The 19,790-nt window shown below is 35.1% G+C and overlaps 3 protein-coding genes and 1 long non-coding RNA gene across 6 annotated transcripts in view; all 4 read right to left on the bottom strand.

Moving 5' to 3' along the window:
* Window positions 1–1,801: 1,801 nt before the first annotated feature.
* LOC132162962 (TMV resistance protein N-like) lies at window positions 1,802–10,629 on the bottom strand. Its single transcript, XM_059573170.1, has 6 exons — window positions 10,130–10,629; window positions 8,045–9,143; window positions 7,043–7,318; window positions 5,032–6,894; window positions 4,401–4,944; window positions 1,802–2,019 (listed from the first exon to the last, which is right to left on the bottom strand). Exons 1-6 carry the CDS (start codon window positions 10,627–10,629, stop codon window positions 1,802–1,804), a joined length of 4,500 nt encoding a protein of 1,499 aa, XP_059429153.1.
* A 1,767-nt stretch (window positions 10,630–12,396) lies between these two features.
* Window positions 12,397–14,672, bottom strand: LOC132164444 (uncharacterized). 3 transcript variants are annotated; one of them, XR_009438379.1, is made up of 5 exons: window positions 14,603–14,672; window positions 13,813–13,887; window positions 13,261–13,445; window positions 13,008–13,178; window positions 12,397–12,910 (listed from the first exon to the last, which is right to left on the bottom strand). It is a non-coding gene; the product is annotated as an uncharacterized LOC132164444 (long non-coding RNA). The 3 variants fall into 3 exon arrangements; XR_009438378.1 differs by lacking the exon at window positions 14,603–14,672 and adding an exon at window positions 14,165–14,219; XR_009438377.1 differs by lacking the exon at window positions 14,603–14,672 and having other exon boundaries at window positions 13,813–13,975.
* Window positions 14,673–14,899: 227 nt separating this feature from the next.
* Window positions 14,900–16,859, bottom strand: LOC132164443 (disease resistance protein RPS4B-like). Its single transcript, XM_059574957.1, has 4 exons — window positions 16,219–16,859; window positions 15,550–16,112; window positions 15,136–15,332; window positions 14,900–15,005 (listed from the first exon to the last, which is right to left on the bottom strand). Exons 1-3 carry the CDS (start codon window positions 16,267–16,269, stop codon window positions 15,281–15,283), a joined length of 666 nt encoding a protein of 221 aa, XP_059430940.1. The 5' UTR covers window positions 16,270–16,859; the 3' UTR covers window positions 14,900–15,005; window positions 15,136–15,280.
* Window positions 16,860–17,148: 289 nt separating this feature from the next.
* The window catches only part of LOC132162961 (disease resistance protein RPV1-like), a 6,302-nt gene continuing 3,660 nt past the window's right edge, over window positions 17,149–19,790 (bottom strand). The window contains exons 4-5 of the mRNA XM_059573169.1: window positions 17,285–18,490; window positions 17,149–17,184 (exon numbers count right to left, since the gene is read on the bottom strand). Of these exons, the coding sequence (XP_059429152.1) occupies window positions 17,149–17,184; window positions 17,285–18,490 (1,242 nt within the window). The remainder of the gene's footprint in view (window positions 17,185–17,284; window positions 18,491–19,790) is intronic.

The raw sequence follows: 19,790 nt of genomic DNA, 5'->3' as shown, positions 1-19,790 counted from the left end.
AAGCAGTTTCCAGTATGGTGAATTTGAGGAAATCCAAGTCTTTGAGCTATGCCTTTCGTTGTTCACCTTTCTGTAAACCTGCAAAACTAAAGCACGTGTTAAGAGGACGCGCCGGGTGTTGGCCGGCAGTTCCTCCTCCGATGCTTAAGTCAGTATGTATATAAGCTTAGTATGCGTCTTAGTGGTCTCTCATACCTTCGGGGTGAAGCCTTTTATAGATGAGCATGCAGAGGTGGTTATGATGACCGGGCAAAGAATCCGGGATTTGGGTGTAACGGCTGGAGAGTTAATATTTGTGTCTCCTTTCTTTATGATCGGTAAGAGGCCGTTACATATGTTGACAAGATTCCGAGGATGGCATGTATCTGTGAGGCGTCTTTAAGAGTAGGACCGTAACTGTCCCGGTGATCTTGCTATGTGCGAGCTGTCTATATAGCCGAGCCTTGTCCCTGATATAATAGATGCATTTGGATGTTAAGTGTGGGAAGTTCATTATGGCCCTATACCTGGACTTTTCGCAGTCCGAGAGTGTAGGGAACGACATTGTATCCATTGCCTTGTGCTAAACGCGTTTGGAAAGCCCATTTGGATGCACTGGGCTTTCTTGGGCCCACAGACCTTTGACCGTGGGCTCGAGTGATGGGCTTATGTGTAACAATATATATAGGATTTGAGTTTTTTAAATGCTTGAAAGCGGTACCGTCTTTGTTTGGGTCTTCGATGACGAGAACCTTGCAAGCCTTGTTTTGGTCTTCGGATTCTGGCTCCCGCTCCAGCTTCCGCTTCAAGCTTTGTCTCGCACTAGTGGTTTGGTCCATGGGTGGTAGAGTGGTAGATAGAGAGGGATGGGGAGGGTATGGGGAGAAGTGAGAAATGTGGGGATGTCTACAAAATGGGTTTTAACGCTCAGTTTCTGAGTTTGATGGCTGAAACTTGGATTAGGATTTCTGGGTAACCAAAAACAGAGATTTTGGGTTGAAAGAAGGGAAAGTGAGAGAGAAAGGATCAGCTTAAAGTTAGAAGAAGAATCATCTGCTTTTTGGTTGCTTGAACCAAAACAGTAAAGTTATCATCTATTTATAATTCCTTAACACAGAAACGTAATGATACACAGAGGCGGACTTTTACAGGTAAGATGATTAATGTTACAGGTAAGATAATTAAGGTTGTGTTTGGCAAAGGCCGGACCGAACTGGACCAAAATACTCAAAAAATTCTTCTCAAAGTCAATCCTAATATTCTTACTTTTTACATAACATCAATCACTTTTTATTATTATTCAAATAAAAAAATCACTATAAAATAATTTTTTTACTTTTTTATACAAAATATTCTTACTTTTTTATCTCATATTAATTAAATCTGTTACAATACTGTTCTACTTTTTTTTTTCATTTCATTGCCGAACAAAGCTTCGAAAGGAGACAACTAGCTACGTCTAAGGCTATTGTGTACATTAGCATAAAACAAGGAGAATGAAATGGCAGCTTTAATCATGGCTTGATTTCTGGAGCAGCAATGTTTGACTTGCAGTATCAATGTTTGACTTGCAGGGCTCTATGCCGTTGACATTCTCCGTCAAGTTGTTGGGTGAGAAAAGACCAGCAACTTGTCTCCTAGGAAAAGAAATGCGTCCCGAGATAAACCTTTGGCGAAAATATCGGATGGTTGAGCATGAGTGGAAATGTACCGAGCAAGAATATCCTTGTTAAAAATTTTCTCTAATAAGGTGATAATTCACTTCAATGTATTTCGTTCAGACATGAAATACATGATTAGAGGAGAGAGAGCACTAATACCATCAACCCATAAGCATGGGGTGTGAACGAGAGGGACCTTTTAACTCTTGAAATAGCACGCAAGTCCAATACATTTTAGCAACAGCAAGTGTCATGGACCGATACTCAGCCTTTGTGCTAGATTTGGCCACAACTGTTTGTTTCTTAGCAATCCAAGAAATGAGGCATAGACCAAGATAAATGTCATAACCTGTAGTAAACTTTCTGTCATCTGGACTACCTGCCCAATCAAAATCACAATAATCATTAAGTTGCAAAGAGTCTTGTATAATGTAACCCAAAAGTAGGTGTGGCGCCCTTAAGGAAACGGAGAACACGTTTTGCAGTAGTGAGATGAATAAACGTTGCATAGACAACACAATTATTTGCAACCACTGATTCGAGTCGAGTTTTCTTAGATTCAAGGAGATGGCTCTTGTGGTAAAGATTTTGGTTTCCTTAACAAGTTGAAAGATTGTGTAATAAGAGTAAATAGGACTGGATGTCACCATCTATTGATTGGTTCAATAATTGGACTTTTTTTATATTATGCAACCTTTGAGCTTCAATAATTACACCTATTAACTTCAAATATGGTGATTTATAGCAGAAGCAAGAATTAGGAGGGGGTTTAAGAATAAACAGAATTTTTTAAAAAAATTTGGAAGGGAGAAGTTTTCTTTAACCGAATCTATAGTATTATCACTTATTTTTTAAATATGTGAGAAGTTTATAATTTTTTAATAAGACTATACATTTCTTCCATATTAATTAAAAAAGTCAGAGAAAAAAACACATAATAAATTTATTGACCGATTTAAACAAAATTATTCTCACTTGATTTAGAGAAAAGTAGGCTGAGCTCCTAAACACAGTGTCCGGGGGATTGAGGTTGTCTTCTCGTGGATAAAGTTGTTGATGAGTAGATTAGTGGGTGTGTTTGCCAAATGACTAAAAAAAGTCCATACTATTTTTTTTAAAATTAATTACAATATTCTTACTTTTTATATCATATCAATTATTTTTTATTATTATTCAAATAAAAAATCACTACAAAACAATTTTTTTTTAATTTTTTTTTAACTTTTTCATACGAAACAAAAATTTTTTTAAGCTCCGCGAAATTTGTAGGAGCTCTCTTTAATTTGCTTTTACTTGTTAGTCTTTAGATAAAGGAAAAGATCATCCACAGCTGGGTCGGTGGTGATGACTGATTGCGTGGAGGCTGCTTTCCCATTCTAAAGTTGAAATATTGCGTCCATTTTCAAAAACTTAGTTTGAAACCTTTTACTCTCTCTCTACAACTTTCTCAAACGCTGAGATCGATGAGGTTTATCCCCCAAAAAAATGATTATCTCAATTGTTAGACCGTGGGTTCCCCAAAAATGTATCCAAAACTTTGGCCATCTGGTATTTTAGCACCTTTAAATTTGTTTTTTTTTTTCAAAAAAAATAAAAAAATAAAAATAAAAATCAGGAATAATATAAAAATTTTGAAATAATATTGGTCGAATTGAAAAAAAAAAAAAAATTGAAACTTTGTGGTGGTGAATTATAAAAATTGAAACTTTGATGTTTAAATTGAAAAGCGTTATCAACTTTAGAGAAATAAATTGTAATTTTCCCTTAAAATAATCAGAAAAAAGCTTGTATTGTTTTCTCCTATTTAATTATCTCGGTGAAACCAAAAAAGAAGAAGATTTAAAACCCTTTTGATTCCTTATTGCAATCATATTAATTCAACTTTATATTGAACTCTCTCATGCACTTTCTTACCATCTTTCGTCGGCGTTTGTTTTTTTGACTCGAAAGATGTGTTCTCATTATTGCTTTTTGTTAATTAACGAGTGAAAATGGAACTTCTTTTGACGATACGAGCCTTCTCTTTCTACAGTACTCAATGTGGAACGTTGATTTATTCCGACATGGATGGATCTCTGAAGACGAAGTCTCAGATCATCTATTCTTTTTGAGAAATATTAGGCCAGTATGGCAGTATATATATATTGTGCAGTTGCAACTTGCAGGCACAATATATAACCTGTCGCGCGGTAGCCTCTACTTTTCTTATCAACAGTCACGCAAATTTTTATCAACCGATCCGATACGTCCTCCTTTGCATAAACAGTTCAAATAAATCGTATGTAAACTACATCCTCTGAAAGTGAAGGTACATGAGATGATATTGAAGGAACATCAAAAGGTATTGAATATCCAATTCTCTGATGGGTGAACCAATTTGGAATTTTACTACCAGGGAGGAAACTGAAACGAACACATTTACTAAACAATTTATTAAATAGAAAAATCGAGAGTCTTTTCATTGACGAGCAGCCAAATGCAAGTAGGCTCACTACAATTACAGGGAGTCCTGAAATTGATTGAAGAGACATACAGTGATTTAATGTCAAAAATTTTAATTTTGGAAGGAGACTTATGCAATAAGGTAGGTTGCGGAAGTTGTTGTATGATAAATCCAAAAACTGGAGTGAATATATATAATCTCTCAAGATCAATGGCAATATCATCTTTATTTATTAATTTCCAAATTAAAGATAAAGAAAAAGCTAGGCATCAAGAGCATTGAGCACGGGAATCAGATTGTCATGAATATATCCTCACTTTCAGAGATGCCGTCATCTCTAACAATTGGGTAACGCTCATCAACCAGTAGATGGACTCCACACCTCTTCACTTCCATAATTTGTCGATCAATTCCACACATAATTTGCGGATCAATACTTCCATTAATACCCCACATTTGTAGATCGAAGGCGACCTCTATTTCGTCTCCAACTTTCATCTTCCTTCTATTTCGTCTCCAGAGTGAATCAGCCCTCACTTGTGCAACCATATGATCTTCCAAGATATCAAAATAAGCCGAAGTTTGTCCCACGACATCCCAGTCGCCCCAATTGTTGGACTGGTCTCCATCTGAACTTTTATTACATAATCTCCATCTGAACAAACCCCCAAGACCCAACTCTGCTGTTTCCTTGTTTACTGCATAAACAATGCATAAAACCACCTTGCCGATTTTACCATCCATAAACGGAGGCACCCGGAAGGATACTGAAGAACCCATTGCCTGATGGCTAATCCAATTTGGAATCTCACTTCCGGGGAGGAGAACGCAACTAACGTTAAGTGTCATGCTGCACATCATCTATTTCAAAAAAATGTGTTTGTGTCATAAAATGTGTTAAAATGAGAATGAGAGAGAGAAAAGGAGAAGAAGAGAAAGAGAGAGAACCTGTAAAACACTCTCCCTGAAATCAGATGATAGATTGTTGCAGCTTCCCATGCGAATAGTAGTCGGTACACATCGCAAACTCTCCAAATTTTGAACATCAACCAATTTGTGGCAATTGTCAAGGTAAAAAGATGAGGAAATCTTATCCAGTATGTCCGGATTATCAAGGTCAGAAGATCCTGAACTCTGGTTGGTCAGAATTGAGATTCTTTCCAATGATGTGCACCCATTTGCTCCCAAAACTATTACATTTCTGGGAAGTGAAATTGATTGAAGAGTAGTACACTCATTCAAATCCAAATGCTGTAATTTGGGAAGGCAGCTAATGCAATTAGGTAGGTTACGAAAGTTGTTTCTTGATAAATTCAACCTTTTGAGTGAAGATAAACATTTAAATTCAAGAAACTCATCTTCAGACAAATTGCGGTCACTAAGATCTAGTTCTGTCAATGAACATAATTCAGAGATCGGTAACAAACTCATGCGGTCTGAGCTTTTGGATGATATCGGTCCTCCACATCCATGTAATGTTAAAACATTGAGAGTACTCAAAAGACGCAAGGACGATTTTGGTCCTCCAGATCCAATGCGAATTCCGTATGCAGTCAATTTCCATAAGGCCTTCATGTTCTCCAATTGTTTTGGTAACTTGTCAAGTTCTATGCAGACAGACAGCATAAGAACTTTAAGAGATTCTAAGTTAGAAATGCTACTAATTGGAAGATTCCTAAGCTTCTTGCACCTTCCTAAATTAAGTGATTTAAGTCCTTTTAGATGTCCAATGGACTCGTGAATCTCAACCAAGCTTGTACAACCCTCAAATGACAGTTCCTTTAGACATGAGGTTTCTGAGAACTCTGGTGATTCGATGAGACATACACATCCAAAAAATCTTAAACTTTCGAGATTATTCAAAAGCCTAAAGGAGGATGGTACTTGCTTAATAGCAGTGAGCCCCGCATCTAGCTCTTTTAAAGCCGTCATATTTTTCAATTGCTCCGGTAACTTTTCAAGACTATAGCACTTCCACAAGTTAAGAGTTTCAAGAGATTCCAAGTTAGAAATGCTATTTGGAAGATTCTTAAGCTTCTTACAACTTTGTAAATTCAGTAAAACAAGTCTTTTTAGAAGTCCAATAGACTCGTGAATCTCAACCAAGCTTGTACAACCTTCAAGTATCAGTCTCTCTAGATGTGGGGATTGTAAGTTTGGTAATTTGGTGAGACGACTACATTCACGTAATGATACAGTTTTGAGATTCTTCAAAAGGCCAAAGGAGGATGGTAGTTGCTCTGGTAATTTTTTAAGTGCTAAACAACCAGACAAGTCAAGAGTTTCAAGAGATTCTAAGTTAGAAATGCTACTTGGAAGATTCCTAAGGCTCTCGCATCTTTGTAAATCCAGCAAAACAAGTCCTTTTAGAAGTTCAATGGAATCATGAATCTCAACCAAGCTTGTACAACCTTCAAGTACCAAACTCTTTAGATGTGGGACTTGTAGGAAGTTTGGTAATTTAATGAGACGACTACATCCATATAATGATAAAGTTTTAAGATTCTTCAAAACACCAAAGGATGATGGTAGTTGCTCTGGTAATTTTTCAAGTGCTAAGCAGCCAGACAAGTCAAGAGTTTCAAGAGATTCTAAGTTAAAAATGCTTCTTGGAAGGTCTTTTAGATTTGTGCAATTCTTTAAATTCAATGAAACAAGTCTTTTGAGATAACTAATGGACTCATGAACCTGAACCAAGCTTGTACAACCTTCAAGTATTAATATCTCCAATTGTGAGCCTTGTGAGAAGTTTGGTAATGTGGTGAGACATTTGCAATTGCTCAAATTAAGGACCTTCAACTTGTTGAAATTCTGTGAAAACAAAATAAAGAAAGAAAAAAAGTTCTTATTAGTTATACATTTAACATTAACGGGGAGAGAGAGAGATAAAAAAAAAACAAAAACAAAAAAAACAAAAACAACAACAACAACAACAACAATAATGTAAGATTTGTTTTACTTTTTTCTCCTTCCAAACTTGTTCGACATAACTATGTTGCATGTCAAGAATAACAAGATTCTCTAGATGAAAATTTTGTGGCAGAGATTCCAGAGGGCACTTATGCCAACAAAGCCATTTTAGCTTTTTAGGAAGATATTCATAAGATCCAATGAGATGTACATCATTGATTTGGAGCAATCTCAAATTATTCATATTTGCAAATCCTTCAGTGATCAAATGTAGATCTTCAGGCACAGGGAGATTAAAGATGAGACCCTCCACTTTTTTTGAACCCTGGCAAAATAAAAGGTTTGATGAGTAACACATGTCCTCATCATGTGTAAAGCTAGAATAACTTTGAACTAGAGTAGTCCAATATATTTTCATGATATATATATTTTAAAAAAAAAATACTAAAGTAATTTAGGATGCGTTTCACATAGCGATTTGATAGACAAAAAGTGTGATTTTAAACCAAATCACAGAAAATAAATTGTTTGGGATTGCATTCTTACAAAAATTGCGATTTAAAAAGGTAACGAAGTACTTTTTTGAAAACGAACAATTTTAAAGGTTAAATTGTGATTTTAAAGACCAAATTGAAATTTTGCTAAACGCTTAACAGCTTTTTTAAAAATCATGTTTTCAAATAGCACATTTTAGAATTGCTATTTTTAAATCACACTTTTTGAAATCACAAATCCAAACAGACCCTTAGACATAATTAAAGTTGTTTAAAACGTGATTGTGTACCTTTGAAATGTTGTGAAGTATCAATTGTTGACTTGATTTAGAGAATTTAAGATCATTTAGTTACAAGATATGTTGATATATTATTCAAATTATGATGCATGCTTGGTGAAAAGATAAAACTAAAAATTCTCATGCATACTAACTTATATTATGTATTGATGTATGCTTGGCAAAAAGATAAAACTAAAAATTCTCATGCATACTAACTTATATTATGTATTGATGTATGTGTGCACTTGTGTATATATAAATGCATGTACCTCTTACCATATGTTGGCTTAGTACATTTAAGATATCCTCGTGGAACCACAATCTACTTCGTTTTCCTGGATTACGAGGTGATTCTGCAAGAACAATCCCTCTCCCCATATCTCGAATTAGATCATGCATCCTCAACTTATTATCATCAATTGTCACAAGGGACCTTTGAATGAGAATTTTGAGTCCATCATTTGCAAATAAATCACATTCATCCAGTATTTTGATGACATATTCTTTCTCCATACCGATAAAGAAACATGCAATATCAAGGAATATGTCCTTTGTCACAACATCATCCAATGAATCGTAGCTAATTTTCAGTTTGGTCTGAATCTCTGTGTCAGGAATTTTTTGTAATTTTTTCAATTTGCTTTTCCATACGTCAACACTTTTTTCAAATAGAGAAGAACCCAAAACCACAAGAGCCAAGGGAAGTCCTCCAGTATACTTCACTATACTAACTGAAAGATCCATGTATTCTTTTATTCGGTGGGTCATCTTGAAGGCATGCCACTTGAAAAGTCGAAGAGACTCTCGATGATTCAATTCTTGAACCTTACATTTTTCATCTACTTTAAGTAGATTTAGCAAATGTTCGTCTCTAGTTGTTGCAATGAGTCTACTTCCTAGACCAAACAACTTGAAGTTTCCAACTAATGCGTGTAATTGGTCTAAGTGATCCACATCATCAAGAACAACAAGAACTTTTTTTCCTTGAATTCTTTCCTTAATCAAAGTTATCCCTCTATCAACATTGTAAACATTCCAGTTCTTCTTGTGCAAGATATCATAAAGAAGTTGTTCTTGCAAATGAACCAAACCATTGGACTCTTTTGATTTTTCTTTAACATTTAATAGAAAGCTGCTTCCTTGAAATCCATGACATATTTCGTTATAGACAGCTTTCGCTAGGGTTGTTTTTCCAATTCCACCCATCCCATAGAAGCCCACAATGCGAATGTTATTTGTTCCAAGATTTAATAAAGCTTTTATGTCTTCAACACGAGATTGTATTCCTACTGGGTGTATGGCAACATCCAAGCGGACGGGGTTCACTCTACACAAAACTTCTTCAATAATCTCTTGGATCAATCTCGATTCATACCTAATCATTATAATTCAAATGAAAAACAATAAAATAAGAACATGCAGAGGAAAAGAAATAAAATTATGACTCATAGACAACATAAGGATGTTATCATCTCAATCATTTAAGGCTAATACACCATGACAAAACAAGTAGGTTTTATCAAATTTATTGATAATAATCATTTAAATATATTTCTATATAATTTCTTCTCCTATTGACCTGCCATGAAACAATTTTTTCTTCCGGTAGAAAAATTCATTAACTGTTTCATGCAAAGTATCACTACAAAAAACAGGGACTTCATTGATGTGGCAAACAGTAACTCATGTTTGCCACGTCAATAATTTTTGATGTCGCTAAATAAACACGTCAAAAAATTTTGACATGCCATTACAAATTTACAATATCATTCCTCTCAAGTGTACGATATTTTATCTAAAAAGCAATCCTAGACTTGATAATTCTAGGAAAAAAAATTTTTGTCTCTAAATGGCATGATCTTGATATATTGATAGAATAGCCACGAGGTAACCATCAACTGATTCAACTCAAATACTAATTCTCTTCGATCTATTTAGCTTCTTTTTTTTTTTTTCTAATTAAAAAGGTGGGAAGGGCGACCAATGTAGTTTTCCCCCTTGGGCGTTACCATCGGAGTTCCCACCCGCTGTGGAATGTCCGGTTTGAGCCATAGCTACTGCCTGGGAAGGCGAGCCCGTTACCACAACCCCACAAAGGTGTGAGCCAGTAGAGCCCCTTCAAAGTAGCATCTGGTCCACGCATCTACTACCGCAAGCGGATTCGAACACTCGACCACTAGGATGAAAGGAATTCTTCTACCAACTCAACCACCACCCTTGTGGTCTATTTAGCTTAATGTTACTATTTATCTTTTTTTTTTTTTTTTTTTTTTGCTAAGATTAAAAGAAAAGAAAAGAAACCAACAGAAAAAAGAAATCAAAGAAATGAATGAAAAAGTACAAGAGTCTATAGCATAATACCCTTTTGCAGCGCTTTCTAGATCCCACCCAGAACAATTCGTAGCTTCAGTAAGGGCTACTCTCCAGCTTTGCACCCTCTCCATACTTGTTTGAAACTGCTTTTCATGCCTAGCAAAAGCTTTAGCAAAAGTTCCAGTCTGATTTCGAACATCCGAGGGGTTCACGTGATAAAAGATGGGAAGAAGATTAGCGTGGTCTATGATATTCTTACAGTGCACAATTTCCACAAGCTCATCAAGACACCACTTGGAAGAAGCATAGCCTTTGGAGAAAACCACAATAGAAATCCTTGATCTTCGAATCACGTTGACAAGTTTGGTAGAGATATTCTCTCCTTTTGAAAGCTCCTTGTCATCTCGGAAGGTGATGATTCCTTGTCCCACCAAGGCAGAGTAAAGATGATCAGTGAAGTTCTTGCGGGTGTCTTCACCTCTGAAACTTAGAAAGACATCGTAATCCCAACCAGATTCAGAAGATGATGAAATGGTTGGAGTAGCCATGGAAGACAAGATGCTTCTTGTGGTCGAGTTTGATTGGACTGAAAAATGAGGCATATTGGGCAACTTAAGAGGAGGATATTTTTGGAAAGTAAATTGAAAAATGAGAAAGATCATTTACTGAACATATATCAAAATCCAATTTCTTTTGATGACAATTCATTCTTTTTCTTCCTCAGTTATATATTTTTGGATCCTCTAAGCTCACGCTACTAAAGAGGACACGACGATGATGATGATGATTCTTTAATGGATATATTAGTGGCATGGGCTAATATCTCAACTTTCTAATAATTTCATATTTTATTTTTGCTGATTTTTAAAACATTATTTCTCCATTATATTGAAAAAAAAAAAAAAAAAAAAAAAAAAAGTCAAGGCAAGCAGAAAGAGAGTTGGATTGTAGTTGAAGTTAGAAAGTCTAAAGTTAAACCCTATCATCAATTGAATAAGTAAATTAAATATATATATATAGGATTTGAATGTTTTTAAAAAATGCTTGAAAAGGGTACCGTCTTCATTTGCGGCTTCATTTTTGGGTTGAAAGTCTTCGTAAAAACATAACTTGCTCAAACAATTTTGATTTGAATAATGCGAATTAATTATTAAACATAATTTCTAAGTCGACGCGTTCGTACACAATACAGAAGTTGACTATTTCTATAAATACTTTAATTTTCTGAATGAAAGAAAATATATTTATCCTCCTCATAATGCGAGTTTCCAGATTGATTTTTTTTTTTTTTTTTTTTTTTTTTTTAATTGGAGGAGAGATTTTGGCTTGAGAGGAGGGAAAGTCAAGGAGAGAGGGAGAGAGGATTATTAAAAAAATTATGAAATTGCAACTCTCAACTACTTTGGATTTGAATAATGTAAAAGAATTATTAAACATAATTGAATATGATAAAGAGTGACTTGTAATTGAAAAAGATAAGAAAAAAAATATAGTGGTTGAAGAATTTCTGAGCGTTTAATCATATATAGCGTTTAATCATGTTTCTCACAAGACATGGTCATATATTCTTTTCACTGCTTTTGGTTTTGATATAGATGTTTATGATTTAGTATGCTGTTTTCATGTTTTTTTAAAGCAAATTGAAAAATTAAAAATGCTTATTTAACTGAACTGAAGATAATCTCAAGATAGGAGTGGAATTTTCCAAATGCGGGTGCCACGTTTCACGCATGAATAGCCCTCCGCGTGGTGCATCCTAGCTGTCCATTTTGGTCAATGAAATTGATGTCCCTCTTCTTCCCTCTTCCCTCTTCCCTCTTCAATTGAGGTCTCTCCACTGTAGGACGTGACAACACATGGGCTAATTTATTAATTTCCAAAAGATAAGAAAAGGCTAGCTAGGCCTAGGCATCAAGAGAATTGAGCATGGGGGATTGAATTGTCATGATAAAACCAATTGAACATGCACTTCCAATCGGAGATCACTTTTGTTCTTGATATGAATCAATTGTCCAAAGACGCCTCATTGAATGGTTCAAGTCTTTCATTAGATATCAACAATATCTCGTCAACAAAACCATAAAAACTGACCTCTACCAACAACTTTTTGCATAATGACTATTTTATGCAAATGCAATAAATTTTCCCTTCGCAGGAGCATTAATTTTGTGAGAAAAGGAGCAAACATATATATAAAAGTTACCTGCTCAACCATATAAGGATCACAAAATGGGGCAATCAAGAAACATAAGATCAGTAGAAAAGGAGCACAAAAATACATATCCAATTAGAAGTTATTGCTCTAACAGCATGTGGGGATTTCCAAAATGCACTCTGTATGGACACCTTTCTTATTTTCTGCTGAAGCAATTTTGGGGCCAGGAGGAGCTCTGTGCAATATATGCCATCTATATAACCTTATTAAAAGTACAAGGACTCATGACAAGTATCAATTCCAAAAGCTGGGGAGAATAGATGATACTTGAAGAAACTAAAACAGGGCTTAAAAACAACAGCCAACTTCAATATGAACGAACAACAGATACATGGGAGGTCAAATCAAAAAAAATCTTAATTGTATGTATCATATAAGCTGCACCTAAACTTTATTAAGAAAAGTATGTGGGTTGTTATGGGAGTAAAACAAAAACAACAATAGGTATTCATCGTAGTCATGTTCACTGTATTCTTCACTTCACGCCTGTGCCAGAAAAACGTCCATTATTATCAAATCTTCGAATTCAAATGGACTCACACCATGAAGGCAGTCGACATACTCATTTGCACTCTGCTCAACATATCCCAAGGAAACGTGCCATGACTGCTTACCTGAAAGTAGTAACCAAAAATATAACTTTAACAGGCCTAACTGCAGTAGTATACACTCCGCAAACCAGCCATCCAGCTATCACGAAGATAAAGATACCTTTAATTCCAAAATCTAGATTCTGCAAATGTCACGATCAAACACCAAGGTTGTATAAGCCAGTTGATTGCCACATAAAATCTGTTCCTCCAGCTTAAAAACACGAGTCAAATATGCTGACCGCCAAATAAGCCAACTGAAAAATCCTGCCATGGATAATCCTTTGGCCTCCTGCAAAAGTGTTGTTGCATCAGTCCATGGTCCAATTTAACTTAATATCTCAGATGAGGCCCAGGAGTGATTAGAAACTCACCTTGCTCTGCCTAAGACCTACGAGATTGAGCATTGTATTTGCCAATGGTTGCCATGCTTCCAAAATGCTTGTAAACAAATGGATCTTCGAGTTCCATGTCATTTGCTCCATTGGCATGACCTCCACCAGCGTTACCAATCCTATTTAATAGATGCAATAGATATTTCTCCTGTCACTCTGCAACCCTGAAAACTCAAAAGGAGGCATATTAAAGAGCCAATACCAAAATTGCCGGCCAAAGAGAAATATAATAGCATATTTAGTTATGTTTGCATATCAACAGATATCAAGCATCACACTATTTTGTAATGGGGATAGCTCCTTGAGGTTTGCAGTACAAAGACTTAAGTCAGACCCTAAATTTAATGTAACAGAACAAAAAATCATCTTATCTTGACCTTCCAAAACATGTGTGATGTGGATATTATTTATTCATGAAATATGCAAATAACACAAATCTGCAGTCATCTGGGATATCTCTGACTTTAATAGTTTGCCAAAAGAAGATTGCTAATATCTATATAACAAAAGTTGTTCATATAAGTAACTTACGTGAGCAAAAGCTGGAAGGGTTGGTTTTCCAGTACTTTCAAGAAACCCATTGCAATCACCAATGGAAAACACATCCTACATGGAAGGAACAAGTAACCACTTGTCAACACCAATCCTAACACGAATAGTAACGCATTATAATGCCTATGCTGATTTCAAACCATGCCTACCAATTTAAATATGAATAAGAAAAACATGCAGAGCCAAAAAGCAAAAATGAACCAATTTAGTATAGAAATGTGATATAACAAAACATTATGGTGTCCAATGGAAAACCTAATCAGAAAAATAGGAGGCAAGACTTAGAATTGACAAAATTTAGCTAAATATTATACAAGTACTGAAATCCAACTTGATTGATGCTTGAAGACATTATAATAAAGGGGGAAGGGGGGAACAAAAGCAAATCCTGTCTTTCCTAAGAACCTACAAAAAGATTTCAAAAGCTGCATAAAGATTTCCAGAATTTCCCAGCAAATTGTTCGAAGAGTTGGAGAGAGCTTGTTGATATATTTCGGACTATCTTTTCCAGAATAGGAAATTGCAATGTCCACAGTTGTACAATATCCCCATTGTTGCTAGTGAGAGAGGCTAACATATCATTAGAAGAAACCCCAACTTCCCTTCAGAGAAAAATAGTTCCTTTTGGATTTTACCTTTAACAATTGACAACATAATCTTCAACAATAAAGATTAAACGAAAACTTACAATATGAGAATGTGCAATACATAATCCATTGGAGCATCTTTAAGACAAACAAATTCTTCATATTATTCATGCATCTCTTACCTTTTTCAACTGTACGTTTAGTAGCATAGTGCCTGAGACGATCATCAAAGGAAGATTATATCTCTTTTGCCTGTGAATCCAAGAACAGTTTACTCAATATTTCCTCGAAACATGTTTTGCAAGTCTACAATGGTTTTTTGTGACAATAACAGTTGTAATGATTCCTCGAAGCAAATACAGAACCTTTTTCAAGAAAGGTGATTGCGTGGATACCAATAACTCTAGTGAAAGTAGTTTAAAGGAAACCTTCGTACAAGAATATCTCATAGCTTAAGTTGTTATTAAACAAACCTCAATCAAAGTAAGGTGGATATATAACTTATTATAGCTTAAAGTCAACTTTGATCATGGAAGCCCTGCAATTTGAGAACCCAGAAGAAACAAGAATTCAGGAAACAATTTCCTGCAATACAAATTGCTGCCATAAAATTAACATTAACTTAAACCCTCTAAAAATGTAGCCCAGTACCTCACTGTCCAAAGAGACTACAATGTTTTAAGCAAAAATAAATAAAAATTACAAAATTACTTACAATTTTTCCATACCCACATTTCCGTTCAATCAATTTCCTCTGACTTGAGTCGTCTGCTTGATCTTTGGGTAGGCGAGCCAAGAGCTGCGTATGGCAGACAGATGCGGTCTGTGAGGGAATTTGATTGACAGCAGGAAACGGTTTCTCATGCATGCATTTTACCAATTCGCTTTTTTATCCGCAACGGCCGCTCGAAACTAAGAAAAAGAACGAATAAAAAATTTATTTGATTTTATAAATATAAAATTTTGTAAATAAAGTCTTGCACAAATCACAATGCAAAACAAGATGAACCATTAATATACGTTTGAGAAGTAATGTGAACATTATTTATTAATAAATATATATTATATAATTTATATCATTAAAAAAAAAAAAAAAAAAAGCATCAAAGGGATGTGTGGGAGTGGCTACCATATAGTTGGGAGGGGGGATTGTGGTCTGGATTTGGTGAGGCATGGGTACCAATTGTACAATCGTCGATCCTCACTTTCAGAGATGTCACCATCTCCAACATTTGGGTCATCAAATAGTAGATGGATTCCACACTTCTTCACTTGTATTTCACGCTTCTTCACTTCACTCTGTTGCCCAGGAAAAACCATAACTTCGACTGACACCTCTATTTCGTCTCCACTTTTCATCTCAAATCTAATTCGATTAAATGGCATCACGTCTACAAATATATGATCTTCAGAGATATCAAAGTAAGCTGAAGAAGACCTCAACGAGAGGGGGTCTTGGGGGTTTCTAGTTTTATTTCGGCATGTGCACATGAAGTCAAAGTCTGTGGGTCCTTCCGTGTTTGCTGCATAAACAACGCATAGAAGCAAATTGCTGATTTGACCAGTGAAAAACGAAGGTACACGAAAAGATATTAAAGAACCGGTTGTCTGATGGCTAAACCAATTTGGAATCTCAATGTCGGGGAGACAAACGGAAGTGCCATAATATTGCGCTTTAGCCTTGCACATCATCTATTTCAAAAAAGTGTAAAAAAGTGTTTACGTCATATAACGAGAGAGAGAAGAGAAGAGAAGAAAAGAGTAGAGAAGAGATTGAAGAGAAGAGAAGAGAGAGAACCTGGAGAACACTCTTCTTAAAATCATATGCTAGATTGTTGCACCTTCCCATGAAAACATACTCAAAACTCCTCAAATTTTGAATCTCAATCAGTTTGTGGCAATTATGCAGGCTAAAATATTTGGATTTCCCGTTCTTCAAATTTAAGATTCTTTCCAATGATGTGCAACCAAGTGCTTCAAACTCCACTACACTTCTAGGGAGTGAAATTGATTGAAGAGCAATACACTCATTCAAACAGAAACGAGATAATTTAGGAAGGCAGCTGATGCAACTAGTTAGGTTCCGAAAATTGTTTCTTGATAAATCCAATTCTATGAGTGAAGATAAACATCCAAATTCAAAGGGAATATCATCTTCACACAAATTCTGTCCACTGAGATTTAGAAATGTCAAAGAACATAATCCAGAAATAGAAGGTAATAATCTTATGCGGTTGGAGCTTTTTGGTGATGTCAATGATGAGGATGGTCCTCCACATCCAGATAAATATATCTTATCAAGATTCCTCAAAAGACCAATTGAGATTGGTAGTTGTTTAATAGCAGTTTGGTTTGCACGGAGGTCCACTAAAGCTTGCAAACTGCCGAATTTCTCCGGTAACTTTTCAAGTTTTAAGCAGCAAGACAGAAAAATATTTAAGAGATTTTAAGTTAACAATGTTGTCAGGAAGATTCCTAAGGTTCTTGCATCTTTCTAAATCAAGTTGAACAAGTCTCTTTAAAAGTCCAATAGACTCATGAATCTCAACCAAACTTGTACAATCTTTAAGTCGCAGTCTCCTTAGATGTGGGGCTTGTAAAAAGTTCGGTAATTCAGTGAGACAACTACATCCATCAAAAAATAAATCTTCGAGATTCTTCAAAACACCAAAGGAGGATGGTTGTTGATAACTAGTAGTTTCATCCATAAGTAGCTTCGTTAAATCCATCATAGCTCCCAATTGCTCTGGTAACTTGTCAAGTGCTGAGCAGCCACACAAGTCAAAAGTTTTAAGAGATTCTAAGTTAAAAATGCTTCTTGGAAGGTCCTTGAGGTTCGTACAATCTGTTAAATTCAATGAAACAAGTCTTCTCAGATATCCAATTGACTCATGAATCTCAACCAAGCCCATACAACCTTTAAGTCCAAGTCTCTCCAAATGTGGGGCTTGTAAGAAGTTTGGTAATTCAGTGAGACTACTACATCCATCGAATGATAAATATTTGAGATTCTTCAAAACACCAAAGGAGGATGGTAGTTGATAAATAGGAGTTTCATCCCTAATTAGCTTCGTTAAATCCATCATATTCCCCTCTGGTAATTTTTCAAGTGCTGAACAGCCAGACAAGTCAAAAGATTCAAGAGATTCTAAGTTAAAAATGCTTCTTGGAAGGTCCTTGAGGTTCATACAATTGTTTAAATTCAATGAAACAAGTCTTCTCAGATATCCAATTGACTCATGAATCTCAACCAAGCCCATACAACCTTGAAGTCCCAGTATCTCCAGATGTGGGGCTTGTAAGAAGTTTGGTAATTCAATGAGACGACTACATCCATCTAACGATAAATATTTGAGATTCTTCAAAACACCAAAGGAGGATGGTTGTTGATAAATAGGAGTTTCATCCCTAATTAGCTTCGTTAAATCCATCATATTCCCCTCTGGTAATTTTTCAAGTGCTGAACAGCCAGACAAGTCAAAAGATTCAAGAGATTCTAAGTTGAAAATGCTTCTTGGAAGGTCCTTGAGGTTCATACAATTGTTTAAACTCAATGAAACAAGTCTTCTAAGATATCCAATTGACTCATGAATCTCAACCAAACCCATACAACCTTTAAGTCCCAGTCTCTCCAAATGTGGGGCTTGTAAGAAGTTTGGTAATTCAGTGAGACGACTACATCCTTCTAACGATAAATATTTGAGATTCTTCAAAACACCAAAGGAGGATGGTAGTTGATAAATAGGAGTTTCATCCCTAATTAGCTTCGTTAAATCCATAATATTCTCCCCTACCTCTGGTAACTTTTCAAGTGCTGAACAACCAGACAAGTCAACAGATTCAAGAGATACTAAGTTAAAAATGCTTCTTGGAAGGTCCTTGAGGTTCATGCAATTCTTGAAATTCAATAAAACAAGTTTTTTTAGACATCCAATAGACTCATGAACCTTAACCAAGCATGTGCAACCTTCAAGTATTAGTATCTCCAATTGTGGGACTTGTGAGAAGTCTGGTGCTCTAGTGAGATCTTTGGAATTGCTGAGATTAAGAACCTTCAACTTGTTCAAAATCTGTGAAACAAAATAAATAAAAGAAAAACAAAAACAAATTTCTTGTTAATTATATATTTAACATTAACATAGAGACTAGAGAGAGAGAGAGAGAGAGAGAGAGAAGCAATGTAAGATTTGTTATACTTTCTTCTTCTTCCAAACTTGTTTGACATTACTATGTTGCATGTCAAGAATAACAAGGTTATCTAGATGAAAATTCTGTGGTAGAAATTTCAAAGGACACTTATGCCAACAAAGCCATTTTAGCTCTTCAGAGAGATATTCATAAGATCCCGTAAGAAGTAGAGAATTGATTTGGAGCAATCTCAAATTCTTCATATTTGTAAATGCTTCAGTTTTCAAATGTACATCTTCAAGTACAGAGAGATTTAAGATGAGACCCTCGACTGTTTCAGATCCCTAGCAAAATAGATAGTTGGATTAGCAACACACATCCTCATCTTATGAAAATCTAAAATAACTTTGAACTAGGGTATGCTTATATATTCTCACCATAATTTAAAAAAGAACACTAAAGTGATTTGAACATTATATGATTTGCTTAAAACGTGATTGCATGCCATTTTAATGTTGTAAACTACCTGACTTGTTTTAGAAAAGTTTTGAATTTAAAGGTAAATCACTTACGAGTTATAATAATACACTATTCAAAACTATGAAGCATGATTGGCAAAAAGGAAAATCTCTCATACGTACCTACATAACATGAATATTATGTACATGTGCTTGTGTTTATAAATGTAAATGCATGTGCCTTACCATGCATTTGTGTAGAACTTTTAAGTCATCCTCATGAAACCATAATCTACTGTGTTTTCCTGGATATTTAGATGATTCTTCATGAAGAATTTTCCTTCCCAGATCTCGAATTAGATTATGAATCTTTAACTTATTATTGTAATCAATTGTCACATGTGACCTCTGAATGAAAATAGGTATACCAATAGGTATACATTTTTAAAAATGTGAGAATAGAGAGAAATTAAAATATGTTTTAATTTTTGTTTTAAATCTTTGTTCCCATAGGTATACATGGTTTAACATGAAAAGCGTAAAGAAAAAAATAGCAGGAAGAATACATGGATTACAATTATCAAAACATTAATAGAAAATTAGAAGGAATCTTTAATATTGTTTGAGACTGCGGTTTCAATAAGTGCGATTTTAAAAATTGCGTTTTTGAAATCACTACTTTTTAAATTGTAAAGGCGTTTGGTAAAACAAGTTAATTTTTTTTTTTATCAAATATTTATTATGAGAAATCGTGATTTTGATTTAAAATTCGCGTTTTTTCCAA

The sequence above is a fragment of the Corylus avellana genome, chromosome ca10, assembly GCF_901000735.1.
Source record: "Corylus avellana chromosome ca10, CavTom2PMs-1.0".
NCBI classification, from domain to species: Eukaryota; Viridiplantae; Streptophyta; class Magnoliopsida; order Fagales; family Betulaceae; genus Corylus; species Corylus avellana.
The sequence above is the reverse complement of the archived record's forward strand: the minus strand, read 5'-3'. Positions and strand labels throughout refer to the sequence as shown.